Raw genomic sequence first — 13578 nt, 5'->3', positions numbered from 1 at the left:
CCTGCCTCACCAGGCAGGGGGAGATAAGCCTTTCTATTGTGTTTTTTCCCTTTTTTCTAACCTCATAATGTTTAAGCAGCCTTATTCAATTTGTCATTCCTTAAAGTTGTAGTTCTGTTTATTATGCCACAAGTAGGAAGACTTGCCATAATTTTTTTTTTTTTGGTAATGAGTACTTGGTTTTTTAAAACTTCTACTCAGAAAATTGGAGTGGCAATCTTCTTCCTGTTCTTTTTTTCCAGGGACACCTCACACACAACAATGTCTGTTTATCATCTGTGTTTGTGAGTGAAGATGGGCACTGGAAGCTAGGAGGAATGGAAACAGTCTGTAAAGTTCCTCAGGCCACACCAGAGGTAAGCCAGTTGACAGGCCCTCTTTGTTATTCAGAATTTGATAGCATTTTGGTGTGTGGTTCTCCCCTAGGGACTTTCCTTCAATGTTAGTGTGGTCTCAGGTTCGGAGACTTGACTTTTTTGTCAATACTCATATCCATAGAATTGTGGGATTTTACTCTCCAGGGGGAGACTAGGAGTCATTTATTCTTTTCTCCTCATTCTATACTTGAGAAATCAGACTGAAAGAGGTCGAGTGGCTTGGTCAAAATTTTAATTAAATGCCCATCCTCTGTGCTCCTGTAGTAGCCTGTACTTAATTTTCCCACTGAATGTTTAATATTGAAATTACCTTCATGTGTCTGTCTTCTTCACCAGTGGTTGAGCTTCTTGAGGGTGATAGTCTTGTACACTTACCTTTATATATCCACCTAGAATAGTGCCTGGCACATATTAGGTACATTAGAAATGTTCACTGAACAGTCGTTCAAGTTGTCCAGAGTCATACACCACGTCTTAAGAGCTGTGCATCGCAGCTGCTCCTAGTGCCGCACTGTGTTGTTGCTGCCTGTGGTACTTCTTGAACAGTAACTTTGTCTGACAGAGATCTACATATTTCCCTCCTGGGTTGAGCAACCTTGCTCTTCTCCAGAAATACCACTCCCGTCATATTTCCCTATGGACAGGGTGGCTCCCTGACTTACTGATGAGGTGACCCCCTGACTTCCTGGCTCATCCTAATTTCCCTTGTTCCCTTGTGTGCAGCTTCCATATGGGGGCCTTGTTGCATGTGCACCTTCAGGGGCTCTGGCTCAATTCAAATGCTCCTTCCACCACGAAGACATTCCTTTTTTATTTCTGCCCCTGTTGATCAGTTTCTTCTCAGAAGTCAGCTTACATCTAATTAGTATACCAGGACATAATTCTTCCTGTGGGGTTCATCCCAGATTCTTTACCGTGGCATACAAGGCCCTTCACAGTCTCCTCCCCAGCCTACCTTTAGCTCCGTATACCACTCAGTTATTGAGCTACACTCCGGTTGCATCCTGTTGCACGCAGCTCAGCTGTGTTCTCATGGGTGGTCCTCTTTCACCCTCTTCTTCCTTTGTGTGCCATTCTGTTGCTGGGATGCCTTTCTTCCCCTGGGTTCTCTGCAGGATGTAAGATCCGGCTGACACCTAGCTGAAGTCTAGATCTGGCTAAGTCTCCTCTTTGTGAAGCCCTCCCCGAGGCGTTCCCTACCCAACAAGAGTAGTACCCTCCTAGGCTTCCATGGCACTCAGCCAGCACACGTTATGGAATTTCTTAGTTTATGTTCTAGGTTGTGAGCACCTGGCTGGGGACGGGAATTTATTGCATTCATTTTGTATTCCTGGTGCCCTAAATGGCTCTTGGGACATATAAGCTCTTGAAAAATAGTCTTTGAATGAGTGAATGAATGTACTTGTTCTGTGGATGTTGGCTTTGTCTCTGTAGTTTATAAGATCCTCATATATCTCATGTGACAGCAAACCTTATGATTGACTTGACTCAGCAGATTAATGATAGATTTGTTCTCCGCTAGAGAAGCCTTTTATTTGTTAATATCTGTGCAGGATGAGAAAGAAGTATTTCTAATTTTCTTATAAGGAAATCAGTTACATGGATGCCTCTGAACACCAGAGGGTTTCTGTTAAAACAGGTGAAGGGGAAAGGAAAGGGAACTGGTAATTTATTTTCCACTAAGCCTTGTGCCATGCCAGGTGCCATATCTACATTTTTTAGTTATCAAGATTTTAAATTTATGCATTTAATGTGTGGCATTGGTTTGAAAGTTTCATTGCTGCTGTTTCCATTGCTCTTTGCTTTTGTAACTTAATGTAAGAGATCAGTTCACCAAACATGCTTGAATTACTTTCCATAATTTATTTCTCTGTCTAGTTTCTGAGGAGTATTCGGTCAGTAAGAGACCCAGCATCTATCCCTCCTGAAGAGATGGTAAGAGGCTACGCTTCAGATGTAATGAAGGCTTCTTTGTGTAACTGAGTATGAAACTTTAAAAAAAACCTTTCCTCTGCCCACCTCTTTCTTTGCTACGTTATAGATGCCTCATAATTCCTCTGGCCTTGAAGGCTTCTAAGACTTACTGTATCATCACAGCAGAAAGCCTTTTTCTTGACACTCAGCTTACATTTTTTGGTCATATAGACACCTGTGATAGTGCTTAAAGATAAGAGGTATCTCAGTGTGAGCAGGGTTGGCGCTTCATAGCTATTTCATGGTAAGTCTTTGTACATTATTGGAAGCCATGAGAGCTGAGGAAGCGAGACCCTAGACCTTTTCTGTGCTTCACCCAACCAGTCATTTGCCTATCTGGCCATTAGTTGGGATTCCAAGATGTAAGGAAGGGCAATTATTAATATTATGGTGCTGGTAAAGAAAGAGTATATTTACCAGTAAATTCAAAAGCAGCTGCTTTCTCTAAATTTGTTCTTAACCCCTATAGACATTGACCCCCAAAAACATATTTAGTGTGCTTTATAGGAAATACAAACCCAACTATAAACTTAAGTATAAACCTAAGACTTGAAATAACTCAGGTTTATTCAAATCAGTACTATGTATATATAGTAGTGTTTTTCAAACTGATGATTTGTGGGTTTTGAATCAATTTAGGGGTCCTGACCAGCATTTTAAGGGAGAAAAAGAAAGGAATAAAATAGAAAATATCATTGGACATCTTGGGTAGTAAAGCTAAGTACTGTTTTATGAAACTTTTGTTTCTGATATGTATTTATACATGTATGTGCATATGTTGATAATGATAATTATGATAATTTTTTTTCTCTGGTTTGCAGTCAAAAATATTTTTGAAAGCCGCAGACATATATTCTGACCTTTTTTTCTTTTTGCCCTTGTTTGATATTATTAGTATCTTTGATAAATTCTATTCACTAATAGTTTTAAGAGCCTATAAATTAGTGTGTAGTAATACGTAGTTAGCTTTGAGTATAATGAATGCAAAAATGGGAAAAAGTGCTTCAGAGAAAAGTAGAAATGGTTTGTAAAGCAGATCCTCTGGTTTTAATGGTCTTTACTGCTTTTAGCTTCCAGAATTCACAACTCTGCCAGAGTCACACGGACATGCTCGGGATGCCTATTCTTTTGGGACATTGGTGGAAAGTTTGCTCACAATCTTAAGTGAACAGGGTGAGTTGGAGTTATGCTGCTACATCCACAGAATAAGTAGGAAAATCATCCATGGCTTGTTCTGTGTGTATTCAAAGAACTGCAGTCTTTGATCATAGTAAGGAGCTGTTGCTTACCAAGAAAGTTGTTCAGGCAGATCCTAATAGCAGGGAGGGAAGAAGCTTCGGGTTTCTTTACTTTGCATAGTTAAAAGAATTTTAGGGCTTCCCTGGTGGCGCAGTGGTTGACGGTCCGCCTGCTGATGCAGGGGACACGGGTTCGTGCCCCAGTCCGGGAAGATCCCAACGGGAGAGGCCACAACGGTGAGAGGCCCGCGTACCGCAAAAAAAAAAAAAAAAAAAAAGAATTTTAAATAGGAAGCACTTTGAACTATGGCTATGAATATCATATGTTATTATCTTATTAATTGGTATTGGTATTTATGGTCTAAAGATGATTCTTTATCAAGCCAGACAATAAGTAAGTGAATGCTGTTATTGATGTATATTTAATGATCTGAAAAATAGAGTAAGATTCAAAGTTTTTTCTTAATTTCTAAATCAAGATTAACGTTTCTTTATCTTTTTTTCAAAGTCCTTTTAATTCTTTTCTTTGTGATTTCATTTACTCATTACTTTTCTCTTTTGTTGGCCCTCAAAGCCCAGGCCACTGAACATATAGGTCTCTTCTGAGCTCTCTGGCAACCTGCTTCACTCTCCTTCAGCCACTCCAGGCCTTCAGTCGTCCACCCTTTAAGTGTACTGGGGTCCATGTCTCATTAGGCCCCTTACTGGCCTATATCTCACATTGCTGCAGCTCTAACACAGTTTCTTCTTCCCGGTTCACGCAGTGCTCTGCAGTCACAAGCACCATTCAGCTGTCAGCTCTGAGTTGTCCCAGCCTGAACACTTGAGAGTTAAACCCTAAGGCATTCTTGGTGGATGATGAACTCACTGTTCTTCACTGTGTCTAGAATGGTGGCAATTATGTACCACCCCCGAGAGAATTGAAAATATAGTCATTCCGATAACTTCCTGTGTTCTGTGGGTGAGGAGACTTGGTTGAAAAGGCCCTCAAACCTGCCGCTTATTAAACCTCCTCCTCTGGGCCTGAGCTGAGTTAAACTGACAGTCAGGAAATGAGAGGGCTTCCAAGGGGAGGCATGTGAGCAGGGGCTTGGATGTGTTGTCAGGACAATTTTCTACACCTGTCAAGGAGTTTGGCTTCAGGAAAGCAGGAAGCTGTTCAGCAACAGCCAGGGCTTTGTTTGTTTGGGCTTTTACAGGTTGGTTTTTGCTCTCGTCAGTCTCCAGCTATAGAGGTCCTGAAAAGAGGGAGACGGCATTGGAAACTAACTGTCGCTCTGGATTTCAGTTTCAGCGGATGTTCTCTCCAGCTTTCAACAGACCTTGCACTCAACTTTGCTGAATCCCATTCCAAACTGTCGGCCAGCGCTCTGCACCCTCCTGTCCCATGACTTCTTCAGGTGAGGGTGCCTGATGTGACATGCTGGCTGCTCCCCACTGATGCCCGCCTGCTGTCTTGTGGGTTATGCTCCAGCGGTGGGTGTTGGAGGACCAAGTGCTGAGGTCCCTTTTGCTGCTGTTCTTATCCTTCATAATTAGAAGAGAGTGAATTATGTCCACATGGGAAAATAGAGGGAGAAATTGGGTTGCCTCTCAGGTTCCTATCACAGATAGGAAGTTTTCGAACTCCTTAATTGTCATGGAGGCCTGGGTCTAGAAATTAGAGCTGGATTACTTAGGGCTTCTGAATGTGAAGAAGCTAGGCTGTGTCCAGTGATTTACAGTTGGAAGTTACTTGAGGAACTTAATAAACATGGCCTCTCCTTTTTGCTGCCATTGTGATACGAGTCTGTTACTGTTGAATTTTACTTGGGTGGGGGTGTGGAAATGAGCTTATTTTTCTTCAGGCAGAAGATTGTTTTCTTTGTTTAGTGATACATGATGGAAGAGCAAAGAAGTCAATTTAGAGGGAGGGCACAGTGTAGCTGTTAATACTGTCGCTGGATTCAGATGTTTTTGAACCTCTCTTCCAGGTTAGTTTTAATTATGTGTCCTTTATTTTTTAATTTCCATGACTGCAGAACTTCTGCACAGGTTAACTCCACATTCATGACTTTTATTAGTAAAATCAATTTTATGTCAGTTGTGAAACTAAAAATCCTATGTGTTTGCAGTCGGAAAGCCTGAGAGAAACCAGAGTGAAGGGAAAGCTAATATTATCCCTGGAGGGAGACAGTTACCTCTAAGGATGGGGGGGTATATTATTAAACAAGGCAGAGGGGGTATTTTCCTTGTAGTTACAAGGGTTTTGTCACTTACGCTCCAGGGAAACTGTTCAGACCTTTCCCATTATGAGTCTTTTAACCAAGGTATTTCCATGTCGTTTTGGGTGATTCATAGTGATACTTTATCTTGGTATAGAATCTCTACAAAGCAGAATCCTGTACAGTAAATAGATGCTCTCACTACTGTGTGTGATAAGAGTTCTTTAGTAAGAATTATGTGTTAAACAGAGACGGGAGAGGGAAGCCAAAACCACACACCGGCGCTCTGTCCCCCAAATCTGATTGTTACACGAGAGGGGAAAGCCCGGCCAGAGGCGGTGGCAGGAGGAGGGCCAGCAGCTCCCGCTGAGGCAGCCAAGCCAACCTGATTGCACTTCAGTTAAGGCTTTGTGCTTTTTCTCTGCTGCTGAGCCAGAGGGAAACAGGTGTCAATGTGAGGAGTGGAGACCCAGGAGGTCAGCTGTCCTGGCGGGGGCTGCAGGCTGCCGCTGAAGCCTCCTTTCCAGGGGCGACGTTCGCTTGGAGCTGAGTGGCCGCAGGGCTCTCTGGAGACCCTGCAGGAAACTGACCACTCCTCTCACCCTCTTCCCTGCCTGGCTGCAAAAGTGACCAGACAACTACAACGGGAGAACCGAGAAGATCCCTATGACTTATACCAGAAATTCCTCTTTCCCCAACTCTCTTTAATAGTTTTCACCAAAGGAGACTTGAGAATCAGCAACTATTTTGTAATGGTAATACCATTTCTCCCAGGATAGTTCATGTAACCACATCCTATTACAACAAAACATTTGGATGATTATGATGATGATTAAAACCACAGTGTTTGTTAGCGTTTATGTATGCACATGTGTGTGTGGTTAAGCGTGTATCCTCTTGACAGATCTCTTTGATATTCTTAAAATATTAAATTCCCTGTGGACTTGTTCCATAGTATTTGTCTTATAAGCTACTTAGTTATAATAGAATCTTCCAAGTGGCACAGGGGAATGTTTCTTTGTTGAATATTATTGTGGTGTGGTCTGCGGTTATGGCTTCAATATTTGACAACGCCATCTTTAATCTGTTGTCCTGCATTTTTTTTTTTGGCATTTAGGAATGACTTTTTAGAAGTTGTGAATTTCTTGAAAAGTTTAACATTGAAGAGTGAAGAGGAAAAAGCTGAATTTTTCAAGTAAGTTTAGAAAATTCAGGCCTTAAAATTCAGTAACTTGGGTTAAGTCCATGTAATCACTTCAGGTGTCCTAGAGAGGATGAGTCAGACATTTGTTTTCTTAAAGTTTAGTGACATTTCCTATACTTCAGGTTCTTTTCTAGGCCCTGGGATGGATAGTTCTGGTGAGGGAAACAGATACAGACTGATAACCCTTAAACAGTGATGGAGCTTGAGGGGGTCATCCTGAAAACAGCAGGACAGGGGAGAAGGAGGTTAGAGAAGAGGTATTCTAGGCAGAGGAGCAACATGAACCGGCGCACAGAGGCAAGACACAGTATGTCTTGTGCAAGGAATGATGAGCGCTGGAGGGTAAGGGGTGGGCACCCTTGGACGTGGCACTTAGGAGTATTGACACTATTGGTAAGCAGTGGACTTCAGGCCTTGAAACCATCAAAGGAGTGAAAACGGGCTGTGAGATGGCTGTTTCCCCTTGGGTGGATCACTCTGTTTTTTATGGAGGGCACAGGTTTATTTCACATAAGACTTGGATCGGTTGGTAGACTGCAGTAGGCCAGGTAGTAAATGTGAGGCCTCATGTAAGAGCAGTGATGGTACAGTGAAGAAGACACAGATGAGAAATATTAAAACAGATCGACAAGCCTTAGTGATTATCACCAAAAGAGTTAGAGAATACTGGAGGAGAGAACCTACATGCAGAGAAAATGCAGAATTTGGCATTCAGTGTGTTGGTTTGAAGTGTCTGTGGGACTTCAGGTAGAGATGTATGTGGGCATTTGGGCAGATGAGTCAGAAGCTCAGGAGAGAGGTCTTAAGCTGATGAGCTAGAGGCAAATGTGAGGCTTCATCAGCCTGTAGTTGGTGACATTGCCCCATAGAAAGTGGGTAGCATGAAAAGGACAGTGGCCCAAATGTAACCCCAGGGCCTGCAACCTTGTAAGGGGGCCAGTGGGGAGGGAGTGGCTGATGAATGAGACAGAAGCAGTGGTTGGAGAAGATTGAGAGAGAGCCAGGAGGCTGGTATTCCAAAGGAGTAGAAAATTTCAGAAAGATAGGAGCAGTCAACAGATACCTGTTCACGTAGCAGCCAGGAGAGCACTGATGACCTTGTCTTAGAGCTGTTTCAGCAGAGCGAACCAAACTGCAGTGAATTGAGAAGTGGGTGGAAGGTGAGAAAGTGGACTTTGGGTAAAATCTCCTGAAAAGCTCGGAGAAGAGGAACATAGAATTGCTAAAGAATTGCTAATGGAGTCAAGGAAGGATTTTTTTTTTCTTTTTAGGAAGGATGTTTTTTAAGACTGGAGGAGAGGGAGCATGTTTGTAGCCTGAGGGGACAGAGCTGGTGGGGGAGTGAGGGAGGAGTTGAAGATGCAGTTGTGTTGGGGGGCTGTCGGTGCATGGCCCTGGGGGAGAAGGGGGTGTTGGGGCAATGGCTCAGTGGGGGTGACCTTCAATAAGAGGAAGCCTTCGCATCCATGGAACCTGGAAAGGAGCTGGGAGTGAGTTTGGGTGTGGACCGGTTTGTCGATAGTGGCTGAGGGGCTTGCAGGAGATAAAGCATGGTGGGGCCTGTTTCCCGATTAAGGAGGAGGCAGGATTACCTGCTCAGGGTGATTGTATAGTGGCGTGTTACTACTGCCAACACCTGATATCTGTGTATTTCCTAACTAAGTGCTTGTATATAGCTTGTTTTAATAAGTTGAGTAACAAAAGCTAGTATTTTGTTTACCGTGGAAACTTTAGATAATGTAATATCCTACATCTTTTAAACTTGAGAAAGTACCTTTTATTGACCAGAAAGCCTCTGGCTTATTAGCGGGGAGAGAAGGCACTCTTGCTATTAATGAGGGGCCAGTTTTTGAAAAAAATTTCCTAGCTTGGATTGGAGGTTGTGTATGTACTGACTAGCTGGCCTTGCCTCACACCTTCCGTGTTCTTCTTAAATACCTGGGGACTGACCTAGCTACAGTTTCTCTAGCTACATTTCAGATTCATCACTTTGATGGAAGTGGAATAAAGCTGCATGTGTCTAAACTGTACAAGTGAGTTGATACAGTGTCACAGCCAGTTTCGCAGCCTTTCCTTCTTTGCCCTCAGGTTCCTCCTGGACAGAGTCAGCTGCCTGTCAGAGGAATTAATAGCTTCACGGCTGGTGCCTCTTCTGCTTAATCAGTTGGTGTTTGCAGAGCCAGTAGCTGTTAAGAGTTTTCTTCCCTACCTCCTTGGCCCCAAAAAAGGTGAATTTTTTTTCAAAGTATTATTGGTAATTACAGAGTTTGGGAGTTATTAGTCCATATTTGAGCAGTGCAATGCAAGATTATTTCATGGTAATCTGAATCACCTGGGGAGCTTTTTAAAAATTTGCCTGTACCTGATCCACTCGTTCTGGGGCAGAGCAAGGATGGGTAAATATGTATTTTGAAAGGTCCCCAAATGATTCTGATGCCTGTCTCTGTTGAATAACCTACCATAACTACTAGGAAGGAGAGGACCGTCAGCGCCAACTCTTGTTGTAGCATTTAACATACTTCCTGGCTTTGCGGATGAAATTGCAACAGTCATATCCGTTGAATCTAGTATATGAAATTCCTCATTGATTAGATGTAAATATATAAAGAGCTGTCGACTCAGGATTCTATTAGAACATAAGGTTTCTTTGTAAATAGTACATTAAGTATGATAGAGTATTTCAGAAACACTTCTACAAGGTGGAGTGTGATTAAGAGTTAAGCCTTGAGTAATTTGGGGTCAAAAGAAGCACTTCCCTTTGGTTTGGGAATTTAGAAGAGCATTTAGAACGTGTGTGAAGTTCTGGGCTCAGTTTCTGCACTGGGCTTCGTGCTCCTTTCACCGAAGTGACGCGTTGTTCTTCCGTCTGACCTGGGGAGAAGACGGTGCAAGGGGAGGAGCCCCCCGCCTGCTCTCGCCAGCCCTGTTCCAGGCACGGGTGATCCCCGTGCTGCTGCGGCTGTTTGAGGTGCACGAGGAGCACGTGCGGACGGTGCTGCTGTCTCACCTGGAGGCCTACGTGGGGCACTTCACCCAGGAGCAGCTGAAGAAAGTCATCCTGCCCCAGGTAGGGGCGGGGCGGGCAGGGGGGCAGGCGGGCAGGCGGGCAGGCGGGCGCCCACAGCGCTGTCCAGGGGAGGAGGCGGAGTCAGGGCCCGCTGCGGGTGTTGGGGGCAGGGGAGCTGGGAGGGAGGGGGGCTTTGGAGCGTCTGGGGAACAGCTGAGAAGGCCTGAGGCAGAACTGCAGTTTAAACGCCTCCTGGGATCCAAAGGGCGGGAATTAAAGTTGCATTTCCAGGCCGGTCACAGGCAAATCAGTTAAACTAACATATTTGGTTTTCACCTGTTTATAACCTGAAAAACTGTAATTCTGTTTGCTAATTCTTTGGGGGAAAACTAACAAGATTCGTTTGTGGGATGCTTTGTGAACATAAAGTGCAAGTGTCATAATTAAATTACTATAAAATAATTAAATTATAACTGAGAGGAACAGGAGATGATTCCTGTCAGTGGTTTTCAGCCTATCAGTCAGCCACCAGGGAGCCTGTTAGATTTGCCCACTCCAGGGCTCCAGGTTTGTATCGGTTTTCTGTAACTGAGGTAACAAAATTACCACAAACTGCGTGGCTTAAAACAAGAGAAATCTATTCTCTTGTGGTTCTGGAGGCTAGAAATCCAAAATGAGGGTGTCAGCAGGGCTCCCTCTGAAGGCTCTAGGGGAGAACCCTTCCTTGCCTTCTTCCCAGCTTCTGGTAGCCCTTTAGCATTTCTTGGCTTGTAGCCGTGTCACTCCAATTTCTGCTTCTGTTGTCACATGGCCTTTTTATAAGGACACCAGTCATTGGATTTAACCCAGTATGATGCATTTCAAGGTCACATTCTGGGTGGACATGAATTTTTGGAAGACGCTATTCAACTCAGTACAAGGTTTTAAAAGATTTTATTGGTCACGTGGTATTTTTCAAATAACTTGTTTTTCTATCAGATTAATTTATTTACAAATTATAAGGCCTGGTTTTATGCCAGTTCTTGTGCTTATGTACTAGGGCCCTAGAGGTATGTAACACACTTCCTGCTTTCAAGGAGAGAGTAGATCGGAAATAATAGATGTTTGTTGTCAGTGTAGCAAATCACCCCAAAACTTAGTGCCTTAAAATGACAATCATTTTATTAATTCTCACGATTCTTTGGATTGATTGGGCTCAGCTTGGGGGTTCTGTTGTTCCACATGATGTCAGCTGAGGCAGCAGTCATCTGGGGCCCCATAACACATCCAGAATAGCCCCTTGGCACCTTGGAGGGGAAGGTTGAAAGGTGGGCTTACCTGGGACATCGGGACAGCTGTGGCTCCCTCTCCATAAAGCCTCAGGACATTTCAGGGCCCCTATTCCCCCATGTGACGTCTCCACATGATTTCCTTAGCAAGGTGTGTGGACTTCTTCCATGGCTGCCCAAGGCTACCAGAAGTGCCCGAGCAGCCTTCTTAAGGCAGAGATTGGAAACTGACAACATCGCTTCTGTCACATTCTCTTGGTTGAAGTGAGTCACAGAAGTCAGGCCAGGTTCACCGTGGGGTGGTTTTATACAAGGTCGTGGCTACTGGGGGTGTGGTTCACTGGGGGGTGGCTTTAGAGCCTAGCTACCACAACATAGCATTTTGTGTTTACATCTGCAGCAGTAGTTGTCACCCTACTTGTAGTTGTTTGTGTCTGAAAATTTAGAAGAGGAATGAAGCACTCTAACTGAAATAGAGATCACAGGTCTCAATTGGCACTGAGCTGAGGTCAAATAATAAGTAGATACTCAGCATATGAAAGGCAGTGAAAACTGTCAGTGGAGCTACTCCCCCTGTAGGGGAATAACTTGACTGATTTCAGTGTTCACTTTGGGAGCAGTGTGGAAGATGGACTAAGGGAGTTCAACTAGGAAGTTATTAGAATAGTCCTGCTAAGAGATGACAAGGACTGGGGAAAACATGGTGGCAGTGATTAAGGGTAGAAGGGGTAGGACTCAGTTTCTCACTAGATGGGAGAGTTTTGAGGATGACTCTTGGGTTTGGGCTTTGGTGGTTTCTTAGTTTATGATTACCATATTCAGTTGATAGAATTCTAGCCATGATTTAGTTTACTTGTACAGCTTTGTTTCGAGAAAGTGCCTGGTTTGTTAGCATTGGACCTGTTAGTTATTTTGTTGAGTCCTGTTGGAAACCTTCATCTTGGATATATGAGGAAACTGGACCAGAATAATGAAGCGATTAATTGGCCGAGTCATATTGAGAACCCCTGGCAGAGCAAGGACCAGAGCCCAGGACTCCTGATAGCCTTGTGTCTGGCTGGTGCACATGCTTTGCCTGCCATCTTCCTTATATACGTGTTTGCCAATTCAGAGCAAAATCTCTCCTGATAGCTCCATGTGAATGTCTTAGTCAAGATTCTTCTGGCTGCAGGTAACTGAAACCCCCCATTAAAAAAAAAAAAAAAAAAAAAAAAAAAAAAAAAAAAGAGCGACTTTAATCAAAGGATGTCATTCTGCCTTACATGGAAATCAAGTGCAGCTGGGACTCAGCCATATGGTCTTCATTGCGTTCCTTTCTCTTTTTGACTTTTGAAGACCAGCTTTAATTATTTGGTGTACACATGGACAAACATGGTTGACCCATAGCTTCTAAGTTTAACTCTCCTCATTTTAAGCAAACCTCAGAGATAACCAGTTTCTCTAAATTCCAGTTTGTGTTACTGGGAAAGAGATCATAATTAGCTTAGTTTGGGGAAGGTGTTATATGCATCAGATATAAAGAACGTTTCAAGGTCCTATCCTTATGGGTGTATAAAACTGAGAAGAGGCCAAGGACTGGTAACATAGCTCTTAGTGACCTAGATGAGTGTTTCTAAGTGAGCTCTGCAGAATATTGTCAGTCCATGAACTGTTTGTTATGGTTCTGCAATGAGGTGAGTACAGATATGGAAAATTAACATTTAAAACCTTTTTTTTTTTAAATTGAGGTACATTATTGATATATTCGTTTCAGGTATACAGGAGAATGACTTGATATGTGTGTATATGTATATATATTGCAACTGATCACCACAATAAGCCCAGTTACCATGTGTCACCATACAGAGTTACAAAATCTTTTTCTTGTGATGACTTTTAAGAATCACTGTGTTAGCAACTTTGAAATATGCAATACAGTATTATTAACTATAGTCACCATGCTGTACATTATATCTCCATGACTTTTTTATTTTATAACAGGAAGTATGTACCTTTTGACCCTCTTCACCCATTTCATTTCCTCCCTACCTCCTCACTTCCACCTCTGGCAACCACTAATCTGTTCTCTGTATCTGTGAGCTCGTTTTTCTGTTTTTCCTCTGCCCCACCACCACACACATGAGTATTCGTCTTTCTCTGTCTGACTTACTTCCCTTAGCATAGCATAATGCCCTCCAGGTAGATCCATGTTGTTGCAAATGGCAAGATTTTATTCTTTTTTTATGGCTGAATAGTTTTACTGTGTGTGTACTACATTTTTCTTTATCCATCAGTAGACACTTAAATTATTTCTATATCATGGCTAT

General features: G+C 43.1%; 1 protein-coding gene across 2 annotated transcripts in view; it reads left to right on the top strand.

Moving 5' to 3' along the window:
* The window catches only part of SCYL3 (SCY1 like pseudokinase 3), a 39376-nt gene that overhangs the window by 16210 nt on the left and 9588 nt on the right, over nucleotides 1–13578 (top strand). For both annotated transcript variants that reach the window (XM_007458130.1, XM_007458131.1), the window contains exons 4-10: nucleotides 243–356; nucleotides 2256–2312; nucleotides 3422–3524; nucleotides 4878–4989; nucleotides 6911–6988; nucleotides 9086–9225; nucleotides 9880–10064. In XM_007458130.1, coding sequence (XP_007458192.1) covers nucleotides 243–356; nucleotides 2256–2312; nucleotides 3422–3524; nucleotides 4878–4989; nucleotides 6911–6988; nucleotides 9086–9225; nucleotides 9880–10064 — 789 coding nt within the window. The remainder of the gene's footprint in view (nucleotides 1–242; nucleotides 357–2255; nucleotides 2313–3421; nucleotides 3525–4877; nucleotides 4990–6910; nucleotides 6989–9085; nucleotides 9226–9879; nucleotides 10065–13578) is intronic.

This window comes from Lipotes vexillifer, unplaced genomic scaffold (genome assembly GCF_000442215.2).
Source record: "Lipotes vexillifer unplaced genomic scaffold, Lipotes_vexillifer_v1.1 scaffold189, whole genome shotgun sequence".
In the NCBI taxonomy this organism is placed as follows: domain Eukaryota; kingdom Metazoa; phylum Chordata; class Mammalia; order Artiodactyla; family Lipotidae; genus Lipotes; species Lipotes vexillifer.
The sequence above is the reverse complement of the archived record's forward strand: the minus strand, read 5'-3'. Positions and strand labels throughout refer to the sequence as shown.